The sequence below is a fragment of the Schistosoma haematobium genome, chromosome 4 (assembly GCF_000699445.3).
Source record: "Schistosoma haematobium chromosome 4, whole genome shotgun sequence".
In the NCBI taxonomy this organism is placed as follows: domain Eukaryota; kingdom Metazoa; phylum Platyhelminthes; class Trematoda; order Strigeidida; family Schistosomatidae; genus Schistosoma; species Schistosoma haematobium.
The window spans coordinates 18,006,106-18,030,177 of NC_067199.1; the positions used below are offsets into that span (position 1 = coordinate 18,006,106).

General features: G+C 34.9%; 1 protein-coding gene across 3 annotated transcripts in view; it reads right to left on the reverse strand.

Moving 5' to 3' along the window:
• The window catches only part of BRCA2_1 (Breast cancer 2, early onset), a 34,699-nt gene extending 10,834 nt beyond the window's left edge, over positions 1–23,865 (reverse strand). Inside the window, exons 1-16 of one of the 3 annotated variants that reach the window (XM_051215854.1) lie at positions 23,612–23,865; positions 17,908–18,047; positions 17,797–17,870; positions 17,320–17,761; positions 16,719–17,172; positions 14,955–15,425; positions 12,242–12,451; positions 11,587–11,683; positions 8,273–8,674; positions 5,971–6,208; positions 4,318–4,517; positions 4,087–4,150; positions 2,762–2,847; positions 1,753–2,029; positions 980–1,215; positions 212–427 (exon numbers count right to left, since the gene is read on the reverse strand). In XM_051215854.1, the coding sequence (XP_051066395.1) occupies positions 212–427; positions 980–1,215; positions 1,753–2,029; positions 2,762–2,847; positions 4,087–4,150; positions 4,318–4,517; positions 5,971–6,208; positions 8,273–8,674; positions 11,587–11,683; positions 12,242–12,451; positions 14,955–15,425; positions 16,719–17,172; positions 17,320–17,761; positions 17,797–17,870; positions 17,908–18,007 (3,567 nt within the window). In that variant the 5' untranslated portion in view covers positions 18,008–18,047; positions 23,612–23,865. Of the gene's footprint in view, positions 1–211; positions 428–979; positions 1,216–1,752; positions 2,030–2,761; positions 2,848–4,086; positions 4,151–4,317; positions 4,518–5,970; positions 6,209–8,272; positions 8,675–11,586; positions 11,684–12,241; positions 12,452–14,954; positions 15,426–16,718; positions 17,762–17,796; positions 17,871–17,907; positions 18,979–23,611 lie in introns of those variants that run through there. The other 2 variants (XM_051215855.1, XM_051215856.1) reach the window with 2 other exon arrangements.
• Between the last annotated feature and the right edge of the window lie 207 nt (positions 23,866–24,072).

The window sequence follows — 24,072 nt, forward strand, 5'->3', positions numbered from 1 at the left end:
CAAAGACAGCATAACTTATTTATCATTAAGAATATTTTCATGGACAGTGTAAATTCATTTCTTAATTGTTCAAAAATCAATTGATTCACTAAACAATAAACATATATACCTAGTGTGCTTGCCTGAATATGATTTGATATACATGACTGTAAATATTAATTATTTGACGTGACAATTAAACAACGAAGCTAAAGATATACAGTCAACTTACTGACTCAGTTGATGCAGTACGACTGGAACGTCGACCGATTGGTTTTTCAACTGTAACATTGCTAGCAGATGTATAATGTAAAGTAAGAAGGGGAATTTTACGCGAAGGCTGATTATTTAATTTAGACGTTGCAGTAATTGTTTGACAATGACGTAACTGCAAGTCGGTGAAACATAAAACACGACCAATTTGAACTATGTCCATTAAATGAAGAGCCTAAAAAGAGCGAAAAGATTACACATATATTAACTAATTCATGAGATGTAGAATCATGAACTCCAGCATTTGAAGTAAATGGTACTAGGTTTGAGCACTGGAGTGAGCATCGAATCTGCAATGTACGTTCATCTGGCTGGCGAGTACCACGTAAGAAGAAACGTGCGTTCTGGATCACACTGCTAGCCACCATACATATTACTTATAATATTCAAGACGTTTCCAACCATTGATTTCTAAAATAGAATACCTGAGCTATGTATTGACTGAATTGATGATTACAGATTGAAAAGGTCTTGTTTACTAATTTTCAAACTCCATGAAAAAAAGTTTACAGAAGTTGTGCCTGTGTTCCTCTAGTTTTAACAAGATTCACAGGATTAACACCTTAAGCAATTAAGATTCTTAAAAAAATGCAGGGCTAAACTCTAAGATATCACATTTTACTGTTCAGATAAATCGAAAAGGATTTTTTAATGGTAAACACATCCAGCTGATCATTAAACAACAAATAGGTATATTATTAACAGTTGGTCTTTCAGTGAAACCAACCTGTAAACCATCCCAAAATTTGATCACAGATAAACATGTTTCTGATTTACAATTCGCATCCACTGCATAAACGCAATCGACATCAGAAGAAGGATATTTGAAAGGAGTATCGATTGTTCTTGGATGGTCCATCTGTTGTTTAACATCAGATGGATAGCTTTTGTAAGATGGATTCGAATGCACTGGAGTATGATAAATTGCTATAATCAAACAACGTAAATCAACTTCACGATTTCCTAAAAAATAATTACAATGGAGGAGAAAACCTAATAAGTACCTCATATATAATTTAAATTATACCAAAAACAATTATCTAAAATATAGTCTGGGAAAAACGAGAAATAAGTGAAATAAGCTTATAATATTGAAGCAATTAGTCCCTCTGATATACTTCGATAGTGTTATAAGAAGACGAAGAGTATCAAAACATAGTTCTGATAATCTTCGTCTTATAATATTGAATGGGAGCAGAGATACGGTAGCTACACTCTTAGAAATCTTATACGCGACTTAAGTGTATAACTAACATTTACATTTATACTAAATTTTGTAACACAACATATATATGCTATCATTAATATCAATACACACAGGCAGCCAGGAATATGATTTTTCCTGAGAAATCGTTAAAATATGATACTATAAATACTGTAACAAATTATCCATTATTTTAAAATCTGTTGGACTATAGAACAAACAAGCGACGAACACGTATCTTCATTATTCAGGCAAGGACACTTATTTAACATTACTATTTCAACAAAGAATTATACCTTTGTTAAATGAACTCGTAGATTTGTCCGCCTGAATAATCGTTTGATAGGCTTCAGAAACACTTAATTTTACTCTTGGATGATATACACGAGAAATATTATCAATAGAAACAATTCCTTTCAAGTTGGAAATATGACCTAATGATAAAATGCGTGTTGTACGACCACCAGAAAGGCTTAATACAAAACCAGAAGGTATATTAACGCCTATAGGTTTGATAAATCCTGGAACAGTTGATGGAGATACAAATGGATCGTTTGCACGTGTAGCCGACACCTAAAACCGTATGATCAAGAAAAAAAGTAATTAATGGATAAATAAGTTAAATATTTATACATGGGATTTCTTTTGGTCATTAATATTACAGAACTAGAAGAGAAACACTATATAAAGAGACTAACTATATAAAATTATATAGATAAGTGAAAAAATATAAAGCAGGAACATTTCTTAACCTTACTGGTATTATAATAAAATCTGCTTAACATCCTGACACTAGAAGGAGACTTAAAAGCTAAATATTTCGTAAGTGCATAAAGAGAGATGGCTTAATTCTTAAATCATTTAACATTCAACAACTATTCAATTCGGATTTAGGCAGCCATGTGGTATCAATATATATATATATATATATATATATATATATATATATATATTTCCGGATCGGACGAACAAATTTTGAAATGCTAAAATAAATGAATCAAATGTCAATTAACATCATAAGATTGAACTATTAATTTAAGTCCCTGAATAATTCCAGAACAAAAAAGTTCTTTTTATCTAATAAAATAACATGATTATTTATAAATTATTAACAAGAAAGTAAACATTTTATGCTACAATCAGATAGACGATATCAGGATATCGTCAATGAATTAAAACTTAACTATTGGGAAGAATTCTTGTCTATCATAACAGCAGAATATCCAAACCTTAAATTATTAAAATACAAAGGTAATATCAAATCAATGGCTTACTTCATTTCTGGAAGATAATTTTGTCACTTACTTGCAAACGATAAAATTCAACAATCTCTCCTTCTTTCAAAACTGATAACATTTCATCCGTTGGACTCCATAAAGTAATCAAAGCGCCTACAATTTATTTAAATTGTAATGACATTACACTAACATTAACAGCAACGTTAATCGTGCCAATATCTTTAAGAGGAAATATATATAATGTAGCAGTTATTACGCAATTCATTGGACTAATTAAAATAAATTCAGAATGCACAATTGTAATAATCGATACGAATGTGTCTACACGATTGTTGGAAAGATTTCAGCCAAAAAGCACATAAATCACCCATGTAGTAATTCAGTATATTTGAAAGACGACCAACCATTAAGAAATAAATAAGTCTATTTATTATACGAAAATTATCCTCCACTTCAACGAAATAAATAATCACAGAGTTAATATGAAATAATATTCAACATTTGTAATATCCAATAACTAAAAAAATCAAGTAAAAAATAGCTATTGTAAACAATTTTCCCGAAAAATGACTCTGATAGTCATTCATTATTGAAATATTCGCCGCAAATTTGAAAAGTGAATGGTATTTGATATTAGAGGCGACTGTATTCTAGTCAAGGTAGAGTGCGGAATATTGGAGTGAGATGACCAGAACTAAGGACAACGTTTTTATAGGACTGTGAGAGAAATACAGAAATCATAACAAAGTAATTAATTGTACTTTGAAATTACTGGTAGAAACCAGTTACGCATTTGCATTACCCTATGAATGGAATTAGATATATAATGATATGTATACTGAGTTATGTTAAGTGGTTGGAATTAGTCGGCAGGAAATTCCGAACTTGGGTCTCATACTAGTTGACACACATCAGCAGAGTATACCTGAAATCTTGGAGGAAATGATAGTCATAGTGAGATTTGAAAACAGCCTGTGAGTTACGGTTAAGTGATGGAATATATTAAACAGTTGTTTCAAAGAATCAAGAAAATGATGAATGGATTGAAATGATAATTTGATGTTTTATAAATATCCTTAATTCTAGATTCTTAAGAAAATTTTTAAAACATACTATGAATACACACATGTTTCCCATTGTATCATTATTGTTGATGGAAACTGGAACAAATTTTTTGAATTTCCTTTCTTTTCTTAACCTTTTAGAGAAGGGAACGGGCTAGAGTTAAAAAGTATTCGAGAATAGTGGAAAATTTTATTATATAATTTAGTTAGATTTTTTAATTGAGTACCAAAGCATGTTATACGTGACAATATAGTGATCTAAATCAATGATTATCACATAACAAAAGATACAAAAAATCAATACTAAGAGTAATAATTTCTAACTCACTATAACCACTAGCAATATCTCTAGGATGAATTCCTGAAACTCTTAAACGCAAAAGAGGAGTAATCTATTGAAATGGAAAAATAAACGGTCAGTAAACAAAATGCATACTATCCAATGAAATTAAGATATCAATTATAAATTTACCAAATAAAAACGACATAAAAACATCCCTTAAAAAAGCAGAAATAAGAGAACATATAAAAAGTGTATTATAAAAATTTGTCATCTAACCTGTCTAGGTGGGACATTTTCAATAATTGCATCATGAATGATAGACTCTTTATAATGTTGTATAGCATCACGTTGTACTTGAGTTAAATTAGATTCAGCTTCCATAGAATCTGGAGCATTTAGAATTGCTTGTAACAATGCTTCACCATCATTACCCAAAGCTATTAATTGTTCATGTGTAGGTTGAATTCGACGTTTGCCTAGTCAATACATAAAAAGCAGGTACAAATAAAGTAATCAATTCATTAGTAGACGACTAAGCACCATCTTCAGAATGATTGAATATGATAAATTCGTTAATGTTTATTGAATATTCAATCAATCAAATACATTCATTGAAGTTGTCAGATATCACTTTTATGTTTTGAACAAGTAGAATAAATTAGTTAAACTATACACTAAACGTTGAAGAATAATCTGTTTAGTAAATACTTGAAATAATTACCTTTAATTAGAACAACAATACAGCAACCGACTACCTGCATTATGTAATCTAATATGGAGTATACTTTTGTGGATGGGAATCACTGACAATGTCTGGTTAGCTAAATTGAAGTAGTTACGACGAAACTTGGACCCGTAAATCAAGAGTTGAAATTTCGATGCTATAGTGTGAGCTGGTGGCTTAGTGACTAACGCATTCGATTGCCAACCATTAGATAGCAGATTCGAGTCCCGCCTAACCTACTTCACTTCAGGTAGCCTTTACATATAAATTGTGCCTCAAAGCCGAACACATGAATCTGTACTTGGTGAGTCGTATCAGATGCCAAAACACTAAACCGAGGCCTCATTGTGCAAAAATACTGAACACAAAGTAACTAGTATAGAAGCATTCGATTCATACATAATATGACGTCCAAAAAGTAGTCAACTGTTATTTGCTACGTGCAAATGCATATATTATACAATCGAACACATATGCTAACGTTTTAGAATAAAATTTCAATACACATATCGATATCCGTTAAACAATTACATTAACACCGTCGAAAGCCGGCTCAGTTCATGTGCGAGACCGAAGGTCCTAATTTTGATTCGTGGATGCACACCATTGAGGAGTCTCACACAAGGACGAAATGGCCGTCCGATGCTTTCGGGTTTTCAATGGAAGTCTAACTAAAATCAGTTCGTGATGATAAAGAATACTAAAATTACTAGAAAATCAAGAACCATTACGCCGTCGCTTGCTTTTGTTTAGTGATACCACAACCATGTTGACTGCTTCACATACTTTTGTGATAGAACAAAGTATTCTTAAGGCTTTACAACTCTTCTTGTATATTGAAATCTAATAACTGAGATCTTTAACCACCTGATTAGTTGGTGGTGTTTAATTGATTTACATTTAAAACTGGATGTATTTAAAGCTATTTTAAGATCACATTTGTCTTTTTGTTACATATGTGTGATAAATATAGAAAAGTTGACGATTTTTAGTTCAACACTTCAATATTTACTATGTTAGGTCTTCAAAAATGTCATCAATTAGATAAGAATTAATAGTTGGTTTCAGTGACCATTAAGGATTTCTAATGTATCTGAACAGGAGACCAATCGGAAAACAGCTCACATTATTGACATCAGAATAATTACGATTCTCCAATTTTAGGAAAATAAATTTTAAATAGGAATTTACAATCGAAAGCATACTTGGATTATCAACTACAAGTTTATCCAAGGCTCTGTCAATAACTTTGAGTCTGCGCGCTTCATATAGTCTAACTTCCGCCTCCTCAGCCCGTTCACTGCGAAAAATTCGACGGCGATTTAAACGAAACTTTGAAGACAGTTCATCTGAACCAGAATTTGTACGTGTCAAAAGAGTTGATGTATCTGCATTTTGTTCCGGGACCTCTAATGTCTCCATATATTGTAGGGAATATCGACGCTTTTGCAGGAAATGAAAAGACACAGTATTGAAATGATCACCAGTATATGAGGTGCTATTACTATTAATATTAAATATTAGAAAAAGAATAGTAAAAACTCAGTTCTAGAATGTATTAAAGGGGTTGTGTTTGTTGAACGAATATCAGATTGTTAAGTGGATGAATAGAATGCTGATTTACAAATGAACGGAATGGTAGGACGTGGCTAAGTACCAACTACTTACGAGACTGGATTATTGACTCGAATTCCGTTCCCCAATGAAGTGATACCGAAAAGATCTCATTAGACAGAGGGATAAGCTCTTCATCTAATGGAATAACACGATTATGTACTAATTCTTAACAGAAAAAGAAACAGACAGTTGAAGGAAATCAGTCTTGTAGGCAGGCCACTGACTCTCCATTGAATTAAGCCCGAATTGTTAAACAATTCTTGGATATCGGAATGCTGATCAAAACGAGTGTCGCAGATTTGAATGAAGTTATGAAAGCAGACAAATGTATACTAAAAATCAAAAAGTATTAGAATCATAAAGATAATGGGTCATTGGAATTGAATTGATCAGATTGATTTCAGGTTACTCCAAATACGATATTTAACAATTTATGCCTCTAATTTCATCAAAATATCACTTACTAAAGGCATAAAAACCCAGTAATCTTTGATTACAATGACTGGTGTGACTCATAGATAAGTGGTTGATGAATGTACCAAGGTATGATAAATTTATTACATCAGACAATAGTTCACCATATTATGAACCAGAATTTCAGAATCCCTAATCTTCACTGTCAAACTAATCTGAAATCGATGAAATTGCTGGTCATTAGTTTGGATCATCAAAATGAACGTAGAATAGTTAGAATTCAGAAAAAAGATAAACGTTGATATTCGTTTACATTTTTGTTCGTAAATTTAAATAATTTGAAATACATCACTTTACATTGTTCTATTTTGATCCTGTCAATTATTCGTCTAACCAGTGCAAATAGTTTATTTACGCAACAAATATTAACAAACATGTAAAAAAAAAATAAACGCATTTCAATTTGCATCAACCTTATTTCATTCTAAGCTGTCTCTGTATAACAAGAGGTGGTTATTAACACTTCTCTCATTGTCAATTTTGACAATTTCTTATTTCGATGTCTAATTCTATTTGAGTACCAAACTAAGAGTATGACTTCTCAGCATTGTTAGTTAAAATATGATTCATATTACTAGTTTTCACAATGCTTGTAGTTCAATCACTACAGGCCGATTCAGTTTTAGCGCTAGGTTACATGCAAAACAACCAGTTGAATCTTTCTACTGTTGGTTGAATAAAAAAGAATATTTAATGACCAGTGTCAATTCGAATATGTATCAACGAGTAAATATTTACTTGAAAACTTTATTAAAATTAGAAATAATCATCAGCGTTGCCGATTGTTTTGACTTGTTTTATTAGATCCACAAAATAATTTGGTTATTTAAACAAAATCATGTATGAAAAGTTAATGAACCATCACAGTTGTTTGTTGTCTGACAATACTTTTAAAATAACATAAAGAAATCACTATTTTAAAAGTTGGACATACTCACAAATAAACACCCCCTAGTGTCCATACCAAATTCTTATAGCTCCATAACGAACATACGTATGTATCACTATAATGTAGTTCAGGGAATATGGTCACCTTACTGAACATAAAGAGATGGTATTTAGTTGTAAGGAAAAGACCTACAATGTAAGCTAATATACAATTCGCAGATGAATAACTTTCCTGAGAATAACTGAAAATTAGACCAGACGATCTATGTTTAAAAAGTATGTTTTACCGTTGAGCAATAAAGTCGAGACATATTCTATGTTATGTTATTGCATTTGGCAAAGAAAATTATTGATTCACTAACAAATATGTAATCTAGATCATCAGAAGAACATGGACTATGAGACTCAAAGTATAAAATACCTAAAAGCATAATTTATTGGGGTGAATAATTAACCATTTCAACTAATCAACAAATTAATTTAGTGAAGTGAAAAGTATTTAAGCAGAAAAAAAAGACAGAAACATACTTGGATTACTACTCGAATTGAGCTACAGATACCTCCATCTGAACTGAGAGTACATAGAGGAACTGGATACAAGCCAGCACCCGAACTTGGTTGTTTTGTAGTGAATCCTAGGCGTGAACACCAAGAAACAGGTCGTGTAGAATTTCCATGCAACTTCAAAGCCATTCCAACAGCTACACCGTCATCTCCATATAAATGCTTAAATTCATCAATTCGCTCATCACCTGAAGAGCACTTCCTTTTAGGCTGATTGTTAGTAGATGATGGACTGGTTACGACTAGTTCAGCACCAGCAGTTACTAACTTCGAACCAACACGAATTTTGCCAGAAGTAATCAGTGTTGTAAGCATGGGATCTGGATGCCAAGCAATTTGATACCAGCCATCTGTCAGACAAGCCTTCTTTGAAATAAAAATAATAATATTAACGATAAATAGGAAGCCATAATGTGTGGACAGGATACAACTTTCAACAAAACAGATACGGAGTGCACTATGAGGTTGCGAAAATTTACGTTGAATATGCGATTGTATAGCACATTTGCTTATCATAAGAAATTAGCAATTTTGATCCAAGATGGATGTTATATTTGAAACCAAGAGCATATATGACTGAAATGTAATCACTCGATCGACTTAGTAAGGTTTCACAACTGAGATTTCCTCGACTTTTTCTTCCAAAGTTTGACTTCCTACTACTATTAATATGAAAGTTCTGACTCCTTCCACCCTTCTTAAATGGATTTTATCCAGCTATGATGACGTGAAACAGCAAATTGAATGGAAAAACGTTTGTGATCATTATCAAGGCTTCTAGATTAGTTTTCCGTAGGACTCAAATTTAACCAAACTACAGTCAATAGGCACGTAAATTAAAACGAAACTAGAGACTGTCGTGTTTCACAGTCCGTTTGAGTTCTAACAAAACGCTTGACTCGAATTGATTATGGATAACTGTATGCGGAGACACAGTAAATAGGTCTTTATCGTCCTAAGTCTTATTGCAGTTTCAGTGTAATTATATTACAGTGACGCTTTGAAGATAATCTTCAGCAAATAAGAAAAGAGTATGCATGAATAAGAAGTATGTCGTTACAGAAGTAATGAAACTCGAAAAAGCATAGTGGGTTCAGGAAGCTTATAAGTTTTTCAAGGCTTATTATCAGCTTTCCGGTGTTAGTATTGAAAAAAATGTCGCTACATAATTTCATTTATACGAGTGGGAATATATTAGCACTTAAGATTTCTCAGAATCATAAACAGTCCTATAGAAAATTCAACACCAGCGAAAACCTTCATTAACAAATTTGCTGAACACTAAGCGAGATGGAGTAACAATATAACGATATGGCAATGTTGTGAATGGAAATCGTTATCTGTTTCCTATTTCATCAATTCACCTATCATTCAGTGAACCAATAATACGGCGGTTTGTTTGGAAGTTTATTAAGAATAAAGTAATCTGAAACAAAGCTACTAATTAACACTCTATGTACAATCTACATGGGAAGAAATAGACATATACTATCGAAGGGTTTCTCGAGTTATTCCTTTGTTGATATTCTTGACTGAATTTTCACCGGTCCTAGCTAGTATATGTGTATACTGTGCGGATTGCTTCGATGTAGTCACACGTTTTATAAAAGAGGTGGACTGTAATTAACAGTGGAATCCAGGTCGCGCGTTTCGTCTTATCTAGAACTCTATAACTGGATTTACTTGCATCCTAGGGTTGATGTCGCTCTGCGATTTGAACCCAACACCTTCCAAATACCAATAAGTTATCCACTCAGTTGTGCAACATGTGTGCATTTGATTTAATTTATAAGGGTTTTTGAGTAGTCCTATTGTGAATCATGTGTCGGTATTCGAAGTGAAAAGTACTGGGTTCGAGCAGTGGAGTGACAAATTAACTCTGCGATGCAGGTAAATCCAGCTATAGAGTTCCAGGTAAGACGAAACGCGCGTCCTGGTTTCCATTTTTAATTACAATCGATCTCTTTTGTAAAACAGTTAAAGTGTTTAATACTGCCATTCTCACCCTAAAACAGCAAATACACAATTTTTTATCGACTTTAAACGTTTTGAGTGTTATGCAAAGGTATTTACATTGGGCTTTTTATGCGATCTAAGATAAGTGTTCTTCACTTTGAATTTCATGCGAAGAACCAAAAATGGCTTAGGGGTTATAATATACAGTTATACTGAAATTTTTGTATCTACGAAGCATTAAAGATAGCCATTAAATACCAGTGAACAACGACAATTCATTTTATTGGGTGATGAAGTAAAATGAACACCCAATCACATCTGGACCTAGTATCCACATTTTAATAACAGAATATGACCCAGAATAATGTTTCGAGAGGTTTTCTGACACAGTTAGTATAGCAAACAAACGTTTGAAAGCTCTAATACTCATTTTCCAACTTGGTTCTATGTATCACATTTCTTTCGCTCGACAGGGCAAATGAATTTTAGATTTCTAAGTGTAATGCGAACTATTCAAAACCTGATGGTAAACATTGAGCTTTAGAACAACGTGTATAGGTGAACAATACTGTTTTTTGACCACATCCCTTGCCATGCAATTACTGTATACAATCCCATGACTTGAGTAAAGATGATAATAGAGGACAATATAATAACAAGTTAATCTGTTTGCTCTATTCGTCTTCAGACTGGCCATTAGAGTAGAAGAAGCTCGTTGAACCAATCAGAATTAGGATTTTATAGCCACTGAGTTAATGGTCAAAGAAGTCATTGGTCAGACAGTCCTAAAGTGAACTAATTCTAAACGGACTCCATAATCAAATAACCTGATCAAGCGGGCTAAAACAGGAAGAATGTTTGGATCATCGACATAGTATACTTTAAGTGGTTTATTCGATAGGGAAGACTTGAGAAAACTAGATCAAAGTAACAACCACTAATCCGGACATTTAAGCAGCAATCAGAATGATTAGATGATAACAGTCGTTGGAATTTATACGAATATTCGTCACGATTAGAAAGAATAATTTGACAGAAATTGGGCGCCGAGTATAGAAAAGTCATTATATGTGGAAATCATATCTGAAATAATCTCAGCGATTGAAATTTAAATAATTCCAACATTGACTGGTTTAACACAGTATAGTTTTGATTGTTAAAAAGCTATATATTTTTTGATGATTTTGTTTGCTACGCTGAAGAAGTCCGGACAAGTTAGCTGGACGAAACGTTGGAACTATTTAAATTTCAATCGCTGAGATTATTTCAAATATAATTTTCATATATAATGAGTCATCGAAATTAACTAGAAAAAATCTAACCTTTACACATTGGTCAAAAACATCTATGCGACTGACGCACAAGATAAGACGCCGCGCCGGTGTATCGTCTTGTTCGATGACTTTTCGAAGAGCTGGTCTATAGGAAATACATAGAGAATACAAGTGTAGTTAGACAACAGTACGAAAATCATTTAGAGATTACTGACCAACTACCTGAAGCACACTATAAGCTAAGAGATATTCGTGTTATAGTAAGATTATAACATTCAAGTAGATTGACAACACATAATCACTGAGCCGGCATCCAATAATGTCAGTGTGTAACTTCAATCAATCCATGATGCTGATAAACCATTTTCTATTGTCTTTGGTTGGTAAATGCCTCACACCCGAAACGGTTGAACTCCACTGGTCACGGCCTCTCATGGATACGCGCTGCTGAAGAGCCATATACCAAGACGAAACGGCCGTCCAGTGTTTCCAGGTTTTCAATGGTTGTCTAACATTGACTGGTTCATGATTTCAGGGAAACTCAACAATATCCACAGCCCAAAACTGAAAAAAAGTTTCAGTGGAACGTGAAGTTAAATTAAATTTCCTTAAATATTCAGAGTTTCCTTGAATTATTTTATTAATAACACATCACTTTACGAAGACAGAAATCAGGTGCAAAATGTTTCTGAAGCGAAATTACCTTTGACAAGTTTCTATTTCACGATCATAACGATAGCGTAATTCATTTAGGACATGAATCGGTGCACAATAGTCACTAAGTAACGTCGCGCATAAATCACTGTAAAGTAAAGCAATTGTACCAACTTTCCACATTATTTGTAAGTAATGGTTTTCAATCCAACCACGGGTAATTACATTTGAACAAATTCTACGACAGCTCAAAAATGAACTAAAAATAAAGGAAAAATGAGGTATTTCAATTTACGAAACACCTTTATGGATTATGTTCAGACATACACCAGGATGTGGATTACATCAACTGTATTAAAGTGAGCAATGTCACTACTCAGTCGAGCAAATCCAAAATGTATAACATAAAAGCACTTACAACAATTAACATATAGCTGATAATCTAATGTCTACATACACTATTTAGGGGGAAGGATTTAAATTATAATTTTATTGTGTGTCATCATCATTTGTGTAAAGAAGTCGGATGCACAAACTTAAGTAAGAGAATTTCTTCAGGGATCTCAACGACACTTTGACACAAAGATTTGATACAAAAGAAAGTGAAACTGGGACAAGAGATGCAATCTCACACTAGTCGTAATATGAAGTATATCTGAATACGATGGGTAACTTTCGTTGGGGTACTTAAGGTCATGTAACTGAGTGGCTTAAAATGTTATCCAATTTGTCTCAAAATAGAAGCCGGTGATTTTGCTATAGGTTTCCCATCCATTCTTTATAGAAGTAAAATGAACATTCTTAACTAGACGAAATATCGCTTGGATTTTTTCCTAATTGAACAGTACCTTTTAAAGAGTACTATCTCTGTTTATCTATTGGTTGATTGTATGAATTTCCTTTCATCTGTTTTCTTCTCACAACGTCAATATTCCACTTTGTGTGGGGTATTATTTTGTACCAGGAATTCTATTTGTTATAATTAAGTAAATAAGTGAATCTTGAGCATACATAAATTCAATATAATGAATAAATGAAAATAACCTCAGTAGTATTTTTTCTGTATATATTTATAATTTAAGGTTTGGGGAGGATTGTTCGTAGTGTAAGTCAGGATACTTCAACAGCTAATTAATGCAACGTTTCATTATTTTTTCTAAGTCTATTAACACGAAATCGTACATAAAAATGTAATTTACTGGATAGAATATAAACTCAATAAAAGATCGAGTAATTCTCATTTAAAAATACTTTTATGTTAAAAAGAACATGTTACATAAACGCTCCACCAAGATATTACACTAGCCCTGAAATTGTTTACCAAAGAATGTAACAGAATGAATTTCCGATCTTGTAAAATTAAAACATGAAAATAAATCAACATACTATACTTTTCCAATAAAAAATATATGAAACAATTTAACCCAGTAATCAAATACAGTTTTATGTGTTAAGGTGTGCATAACACATTACTAAACCATTAATAGTACTATCTAAATACATAGTCTTTTTTGACATCGCTGGGACCATATTGATATTCGTCTTATTAATTGCATCTATCTGGACTGATGTGAAGTTGCAAATCAGACCATAGTACATTTACGCCAGATCTCACATTGATCATTATTAAGTAATTGATTGACGGGTTCAAACCAAAGACATATCGGATAAAAAACTGAAGTGTCTAAAGGCAACTTGACATATGAATGATGTGACAAAATAAAGGGCATCTGAATACAAAAAGCGGGGTAGAATCACATGATTCGACTGAGGCCTTTATAGCCTATTGAACATGCAAATGAAATTTTAAAAAACCAAATTTTAGTCATACATGACGAACTAACTTTAATTATACAAACATTTTGAATCAGGAAGCACTAGATAAGCTGTTTTAACTTATTATCAGATTACTTGGTAATATGCATTCACAACTATACCAGGGATTGGACCCATAACAGTCAGATATCGAGATGACTGTCTAACCATTAGACTGCTGAGCTGACACCCAGTTGTTTGCACTTTTAAATTCAGCCGATTTACGATACTACAAAACCATCATAGATTATCATTCATGATATTTGTCTCATACCCCATAGGAGTGAGCTCCACTGGTCACTTTTTCTCATTAGAACTCTGTACTGGGACAAAACAGATGTTTAATATTTCCTGGTTTCAGATGCTTGTCTAACAACAGTCAGTTCGCAATTTTAAATGGCAGATTCAATGATCTCACCAACCCCCTAAACTAAAAAACCCAGTTTGTTGATAAATACCATCATTTTGAATGATAGTGATTCATTTCTTATAACACACAAGAAATAACTGGTGTGGCTATGTAGTTTAACTTGACTGGAACTGTTTAAACAACCTTTAGTATTAATACTAAATTCACATGATAATCCTGATCAGTGAAATAAAACCGAAAATTGATTGTAGATCTGCGAACAGTAACCCAGAAACGATCCTAGATCTATTTAGCTATGAGCTAATACAGAAGATATATATACAACCGATAAGCTTTAAGTTATCGTCCTTCAAATAAAATCATCATTAAAAAACAGGTGGTTCGGAGTGAAATAAAAAAATGCAATCTTTACTTATGTGGTTTCAACTTAATGAAATAGAGTTATGACCACAATCTATCAACAAATTAAACCTACTTCTATCAAACATTGACACATGAATTAGTTACACATATTTTGTATTTTAGGACGTTTTCAGTGGATATTGAAAATACGTTTGAGTGCGAATATGACACTTACTTGATAATTTCTTGTCTGCCAACACATCCAAACTTATCAGGAATCAAAATAAAATCATGGAATTTGTAAGAAATAGGAAGACTGCTCTCACATTTTGTATCTATAATATGCTTCATATCCAGTAACCAGTAAAGTTTATCTGCAGTTTGTAAAGACCATTTATTATGAGTATCATTTGAAAACTTTAAATATTTCGGTAAGTAAAGTGGTGCAGAAGAAACAGATAACTTTTGATGATTGGCATAGTCAGCAAGTAATACTTTCCATTTTAAAAGTGATTGGTCATTTGTCGAATTTAATATCTCAGTTCCATAATATCTTCTACGTATATTCCACAATAGTCCATATAATGTAGTATTCAATGAAGTATCAGATGTAGAGAGCACATGTTGACTGGGTGATGGAATTGATTGATTATGTGCAATTAGATTTTGTTGGTCAACCCGTGCTTTTTCACGTTCCACATCTAATCTAATTGGAATGAAATAAATATTTACTTAGTAAAAATATGAATATGACTATCAAAAATATTGAAATGGGGAACCCCATACACACAAAAAAATGAAAAATTTTGTTCGGCGACATCTAATTATATAGTAGTATTTAAGTGCGAATTCGTCATTAACATACTAGATGAATTAAATAAAAAAGGTAATTTATACGTGTTAGAGATGAAGTAAAAATGACCAGAACAAATTTAAAACACTGAACAAATAACATAAAAGTTTCTGATAGAAATATAATCTCAATCAAATGTATCTTTTAAGTTAAATAATCAAATTCTTGCATTAAATGATTTAAAACCAACACATGATGGGAATATCAAGCAACTTGGTCAAAACACATATCTTTGGAGACTGGTCGATTGCAGGTCTTTAATAGCAAAAACATGAAAACCCAGACCATTATATATATACGACTATTCGAGGGTATCATTAACATGTTAAATGTTAGTGAAACAGTTTTTATTTAAACAGCTCTAACTTAAATAATCACAATACATTTAGACTACTGAGTCGGAACTTAGTAACAAACGATACCAACTTCAGTCAGTTCACGATGAAAATGCATTCATCTAATGTTATCAGTGAGTTATTAACCCTATATAAACTTGATTAACCAAACAGGTCATATTTTCTCCAGTTGGTTTCCGTTCGTGATGAAAACTATGCCTAAAATATGCGTGAACCTTATAGTCTACGCAGCAGAGATAATCTGGAAGACATTGGGCTGTTATCATTCATACAGAAACAACGTTCGTTGCGCTAAAATTTGAAAAAAAAAGTTTGAAATCAATTAAAGGTAAAAAAGTTATTCTCTAAAAAATATCTTCAGAATTAATATTAAACCAATTCTTGAAGTGAACTGTTTTAAATTATCCTTTGACGTGAACTTCTGGAGAATTTGATAATTATAAATGATATGATCACTAAGATAACACTAAGAAAAACCAGTCAAAAGACACGAAAGTATTATTTATTCTTCCCATGATGAGATACACCTCGAAATATTATCTTAAAAAGAAACTAAACGTTTACACACAATGAATTTAAGTTAACTAAGAGAAAACATGTAAAATATTTAATGTAGAGAAATTAAAACGACCAAACGAAATGATAAACTCGAATAAAGTTTAGACAAAATAAGATATGAAAGTCGAAGTTGTATATAATCCATTAAAATTTAGCATTGACTTCTATAACATAACAACTATATTACAAAAATTAAACAAAGAGTTCAACCAAATAGGTGACACTGACTTACGATATATTAATTTCCATCATGTGAATACCACCTTCAGAACGTTCAAATGGTAAGTCAAATTGAGTATCAAAACATCCATTAAATGAGTCAATATAATTATGAGATGAGTCCCCAAAATCATCATGCACCTCAGCAATTTGTTCCTCAGACAGTAATAAATTATCTTTGACATTATGGGCATTGTAATCATAAGACTCGTAGCACTTTTCTAGCTTTACGAAAACATCACCAGAAATGGAAGGGTCTGTAAGTGTTCGAGCAAACTTCAGAGATGATGAATTCATCAAAGTCACAGAATCCCCTTTACCTGTCTTGAAGCCAGTGAAATGTGAGTCGTGGTTCTCATGACTCTTCTCCACATTCACATCACCGTCACAAATGTTTAACGAGTCCACAAGTGTTCGAGCAAACTTCAGAGATGATGAATTCATCAAAGTCACAGAATCCCCTTTACCTGTCTTGAAGCCAGTGAAATGTGAGTCGTGGTTCTCATGACTCTTCTCCACATTCACATCATCGTCACAAATGTTTAACGAGTCCACAAGTGTTCGAGCAAACTTCAGAGATGATGAATTCGTCAAAGTCACAGAATCCCCTTTACCTGTCTTGAAGCCAGTGAAATGTGAGTCGTGGTTCTCATGACTCTTCTCCACATTCACATCATCGTCACAAATGTTTAACGAGTCCACAAGTGTTCGAGCAAACTTCAGAGATGATGAATTCGTCAAAGTCACAGAATCCCCTTTACCTGTCTTGAAACTAGTTAAATGTGAATCTAAACTAAAGTCGACACTTTTACAACTAGTAACTTCGGAAACATTCATAATTTGAGTAAAGTCAAACCCAGTAAAACTATCATCGAAGTCTGGACTAGTAAGGTCTATTGGTTTGTTCACAGATGTAGAAGCTGTTATATATACTGTATCGCAATGTGCTTTGGTTTCGTCTTCTGAAGGATAGACAAAGTTAATTAACTTCGGGTATACTGATGATGACTCCTGTAGTTTCGGAGACTTATTGACATCAGGGCTGATGCAGGAACTCTGAAATATAGGAATGACTGGATCGGATAACTTACATAGGGTCCATCACCCGTGAGGCCCACATAACAATCATCATCCACATTGAATAAGGGTCTGATTAAGGAGGCACCTAGGCTGCATAATAAATAACAAATAAGTTACGTTACTTTTTGTTTCATATTCATCTATGATATCCTCAAAGTTAATGCTTTCAGCATTATTACACACATCTGATATAAATACGGTCACGGAGGATAAGAAATCCATCAATGATTTACTTACATCTACTTATGGAATGAACAGCTATCTGAAAAATCAACCGAAAACGTAAAGTTAACAAACTTTATTTCGAAAAAAAATTTCCGAAAAGGTTTATGCAATAAATGTAACTAGTGTACATAAAAAAGTGCATGAACAGTGCACAATTATTTTTTAAGACAATGAAGACCGGAAGATGCCAACATGTGTTATTGAAGATAAACAGGTACGCAAACAACCCACCGAAGATATTAATAACCAAATATATAGTTTACTCACGTCTTTTACTTTCCTACTTCATGTTTGAAGCATTGTGGATGAGGTTATAAAGTTCTATATCATTCTTTTTCGTGAGGGCTAAATTTAGTGGGGAGTTAAACAAACGACAACTAGGTAGTGGGAGTCCTGATATTCTCGAGTTTTTACCATGACAGATGGTCGGACAGCGTATAAACGACTATCGATAGGTATCCAACTAAGGAACAGAACCCCGCTTCCTCGAGAATGCCGCAAAAAAGGCTTATTATTTATCAATTAATTTCATTTAAATACATAAACACTGGAATAAGGAAGCACCAAATAAATCATTCGATTTGTGTGAGGGCTTGGATACTGTCCGGGTGCCCGAACCGAAGGAAGTGGTCTTCTTAGGTGGTCACTCTCCGAGCCTTTGATCCACAAGGCAATGGAGTAACGTCAGGAGATGCAGTCCCAGAGTAGCCAGTGACCAACAATTGGTTCATACGCCATTTGTTCCTTCAGGATACTGCAGAACATATGCAGTGTCTGTCATTGAAAGGCGTACCCCAGAAGTACATAAACCTTGTAAAGGCTCTTTACTCGAACACTACTAGTCGAGTCAGAGCTTATGGCGAACTGTCATCTACTTTTGCAACCTCAAGTGGTGTCCGTCAAGGATGTCCACTTTCCCCATTTTTGTTTAACTTCACCATAGATTTACTGATGGAAATAACTTTCTCGTCGACTGAGTTCTCGGGTATTGATCTCCTACCAGGAGGTTCACTTATCGACTTAGAATACGCAGATGACATAGTCCTGTTTGGTGAAGACGCTGACAAAATGCAGAGTCTTCTGGTAGCACTGAGCAACAATGCCAGGATGTTTGGAATGCGCTTCTCTCCCTCTAAATGCAAGTCGTTGCTTCAGGACTGGTCTGCTTTAACACCTGAACTAAGGATAGGGAGTGAAGTAGTCGAACGCGTTGACAACTTCACTTATCTTGGAAGTCTGATCAGCCCTAATGGGTTGGTGTCTGACGAAATCTCAGCACGGATTCGAAAAGCTCGATTGGCTTTCGCCAACTTGCGTCACCTTTGGCGAAGGCGAGATATCCGTCTATCAATAAAAGGACGAGTATACTGCGCGGCAGTCCGTTCTGTTTTAATTTACGGCAGCGAAACATGGCCATTAAGAGTAGAAGACACTCGTAAGCTATTAGTATTTGACCACAGACGCCTTAGAAATATTGCTGGCGTCTGCTGGGATCACCGGGTAAGTAATGGTGAGGTTAGACGCAGAGTATTAGGGAATGATGGTAAATCAGTTGATGAGGTTATGAATCTTCATCGACTGAGATGGTTGGGCCACGTGTTACGTATGCCTGAACACCGATTACCACGACGTGCAATGCTACCCGGTATTGGAAATGGTCGGAAGAAAGTTAGGGGCGGCCAAACCAAAACGTGGCATCAGTGCTTGAAGTCACTAACTTCTAGCCTGAGCCATGTTGGTAGATGCAGACTACTTGGTTGGGGTCCGCGTGACTATCGTAACCAATGGTTGGAGACTCTTGGTGACATGGCTCAGAATCGGTCACAATGGCGTCGGTGTATACACTCCCTGTCTTCCCTTCAACTAAGAGATTAAAAATCGCTTCATATCTTTCTTTCTACGAACCAATTCTTTCTTCTTGTACTATATCTCTATATGCAATCTTTCTCCTACATATTACTACCTTTGACCTAACCACTGCTATGAATCCGGTGTTCATCTTGTTGTGCTGATGCGGTATGGCAACCTGGACCGATGCACATATGTGCCTGGTCCTACGTTGTAGCTGAGAACATATGCACCATTGGTTTGGAATCAGGGTTTTCTAACTCCCCTAGGTAGACTCTCCTTTTCCTACCAACCCGGTTACAAAGTGCAGGACATTCGCTTTTCATACTCTCAATTTCGTAAACAACACTCCCGCCATGAGAAGGCAGTGAGTAGTACTTCCCTGGTAGTGGCTGTATGCACGTGGCCACGTGAGAGCACTTCGGAAGGCAGAGCTGACTCTCCCCACCCTTGGCCGTACCAGGGCATTTGGGGGTGCTTTGTCACATTTGTTAGGTGATCCTAGATGAATGGTGAATTGTGGATCATTTATATGGGTTTCAGATGTATAGCACACATCAATATAAGATCTTGAGATTTTTGCTAGAAGAAACTGATGTCCTATAAAAAAGATGGATAGCAATGGAATCCAGGATGCGCGTCTCGTCCTATCTGGGACTCGCCAGCTGGATGTACGTGTATCCCAGTCAGTCAGTCGGCTACAACGTAGGTTCAGGCATATATATATATATATATATATATGCATCGGTCCAAGTTGCCACACCTCATTAGCACAACAAAATGAACACCAAATTCATAGAAGCAGTTACTTCAATGGTAGTAGTATATAAAAGCAAAATTGTATATAAGGATATGACACCTACGCCATTGTGATTGAATCTGAGCCATGTCACCCACAGTCCACAACCATCGGTTACAATAGCCGCGCTGACCTCAGCCTAGTAGTCTGTATCTACCAACATGGGTCAGACTAGAAGTTAGTAACTTCAAGGACTGATGACACGTTTTGGTTTGGCCGTCCCTAGCTTCCTTCCAACCATCCCCAATGCTAGTCAGCATTGTGCGTCGTGGTAATCGGTGTTCAGGCATACGTAACACGTGGCCAACCATCTAGGTCTGTGAAGATTTTCGACCTCATCAACTGATTTACCATTATTTCCTAATACCCCGCGTCTAACCTCACTATTAATTACCCGGTGATCCCAGTAGATGCGAGTAATATTTCCAAGACAGCTGTGATCAAATACTAGCAACATATGGACATTTTCTACTCACAACGGCCACGTTTAGCAGCCGTAAAGTAAAACAGAACGAACTACCGCACAGTACACCTGTACTCCAGAGTTGATGTTCACTGCATTACTCGAACTCAGTACCGTTCGTATCAAACGCCATCGCGTTATCCACTTAGCTACGGAGTCCAGATAGTCACTAGCTTGTGCAATGAGGTGAAGTTTTATTTATGTATCGCTTGTTTGAATCTTACCATTGATGTTTAGGACTGCAATTTACCAGTCTTTGCTTATAATGCTTGTGAATTAAGGCAATATCGAAGCAATTCACACAGGATGCATACCAATATGAGACTGAATAATTACAGTCCTGGACATCGATGGTTAAGATTAAAACAAACAATAAGAAAACGAATTAAAATTTCTGTCCGCTGTGGTGTTGAAAATTGTAACAGGGATTTCAAAATCTGAAGACTAGGATTAACATTTCGTAAGATCGGAGAATTAATACCGATTATATTTAAAAGATATGGGATTAAAGCAGGATCGATAGTAAGAATATTGTGTGCAGTTAGATTGTGGATGGTTGACATTCACATATATGGTACATTGTGGAAGGTAGCTTCTTCTGGAGGAACATTGAAAAGAAACTAATAATGATGACTACCTTGCTGACGTACGAGTGTTACTAGAAAAACCAAAAGACAATAGTTTGAAACCGGTAATACATAATTTTGTTTCGTTAGCTCTGAACTTTTCGGATCTTACCGCTGATACTGGGGATTCTTAGGGCAAGGCAAAGTGAGCTGTTCCTAGGGACGAATCTTTATAAATCCTTTTCTGTGGAGACGTAACATTACTTGAAATTCCAGTTATCCGTTGAAAACGCCATTCTGCTGACACATCCAAGTACAGTCTACAGTAGAACCTCTCTCTAGGTGTTAAAATGATTGCTTTTAGTTTTTCTGACACTTAATCGACTTGCCCGACATGGCACAACTGAAAAGAATATGCTCGAGACAACATAACCCGATTGCGTAACTGCGATAGGCATTTCCGACTTCCTTATTAAGATAAAAGTTTTGGCTTAGGATATGTGAACAGTACCAGAGGACGTACGGACTGTGATAACAAGTACGAAAACATACCAGTCTTAGTCTTAAAATATCACCGTGGAACCACACTTCCATTCATCTATTTATTCTCGGCTTTACTGTCTATTGACCTCGAATTGTAACTACATGAAGCAGACTACCATTGCGGAAGACAAGTGGATTCAAGTCTTCTACATATATAGAATGGGTTTGGTTCTAATACAATAAACCAATATAGAACATTACTAAGCAGTTTTGCAACTGTCTATGATGTAATGAACCGTTGTATTCAATTATGACACAGAAAACTAAAGGTATACCTAGTCAGAAACCTAGAAGTATTCCTGTAAATAAAAGAACTGTGCCAAAATGATTAAAGGGTTGATGTTAGTAGTCTATCATCATACGTGGGCCCCCAAATGCCCTGGTACGGCCAAGGGTGGGGAGTCAGCTCTGCCTTTCGAAGTGCTCTCACGTGGCCACGTGCATACAGCCACTACCAGGGAAGTACTACTCACTGCCTTCTCATGGCGGGAGTGTTGTTTACGAAATTGAGAGTATGAAAAGCGAATGTCCTGCGCTTTGTAACCGGGTTGGTGGATAATGGAGAGCCCATCTAAGGAGGTTAGAAAACCCTGATTTCGAACCGAAAGAACGGAGAGGAACATTACTCACTAACCTTTAACTACGTTTTATTAAGGACATCCTGAATTATTTCAAAAAATAAATGCCGGTACAGAAATGCACCACATTACATATGAGTTACACAGAGTAGTTAACATTCAGCTTGCATATGGCCTGGAATGCTGCCTAGGTGCTGAAACCGAAACGAGTGGTCTCCTGAAGTAGTCACACCATCGAGCATTTGACCCAGAGATCTAATCCACAGGGCAGTGGAGCAACGTCAGGAGATGCAGTCCCATAGTAGCCGGTGACCAACAATAAGTTCATGCGCCATTTATCCTGGAGCCCGTGTACATTATTGGTTTGAAATCAGGATTTCTCACTTCCCAGCTTGAATAACTAGAGAAAAGTCCCTCAATTAATGTTTGTAGGCTTCCTATGACTAAAACTATTGTCATTTTGGATCATGACCGCACGAGTGCGATTTTCTAAATGAAAAAGATACTGGGGAGACAATGTATGTTGTGTAGTTTAACGTTGCGGACTGACTTTATTTAGATGATTGAAAACCTGATTTCTATGTGGAACCGAAAACCCAAACAATTTCTACAGCACCCTAATCTGATCAAACGCATGTTTTAGCTTTACATACTACGTTATGGCTGTTAAGCGTACGCTTAAATTATACGTAGATTTTTAAAATAACCATTTAACATTTTTTATTTGAAGTGACCGAAGGCAGGAATCTGTAAGTTTTGACACTATATATCAAAGTCGAGTTATCCTTTGTACAGAAAACCCACCAATCTAGAAGTAATCACCAGTCAAAACTTGAGAGTTCATACGCATTGTCGGAATGTAATGCCTAATTTGGCATTACATAGCATTTAAATGCTATTTATATGTGAATGAATTTCATGCCAAAATCCAGGACTTTCCATCCCTAATTTCACTGATTTGTCGGCATATTATAGTCTTCGCTGATAATCTGATAACCGAAACTAGTTGATATGGTCTCCCACAACACAAATTGGGCGCGAAGCATCCAACAGAGAGTTCTCGCGACCTTCATACTGACCTCGAGCCCAATAACACTAAACTCGAGAAGTAGGCGCTGCATTAAAAAAGATGGTATATCAATCAACCCACATTTTTCCTTTCAACAGACATCTCTTTGGAGATCCCTTTTACTCTTTCAAAAATGAGGTACTAACATTAGTTTGGCTAATTCATTCGAAACGTCTGGTCTTTGTTTATAAAACCT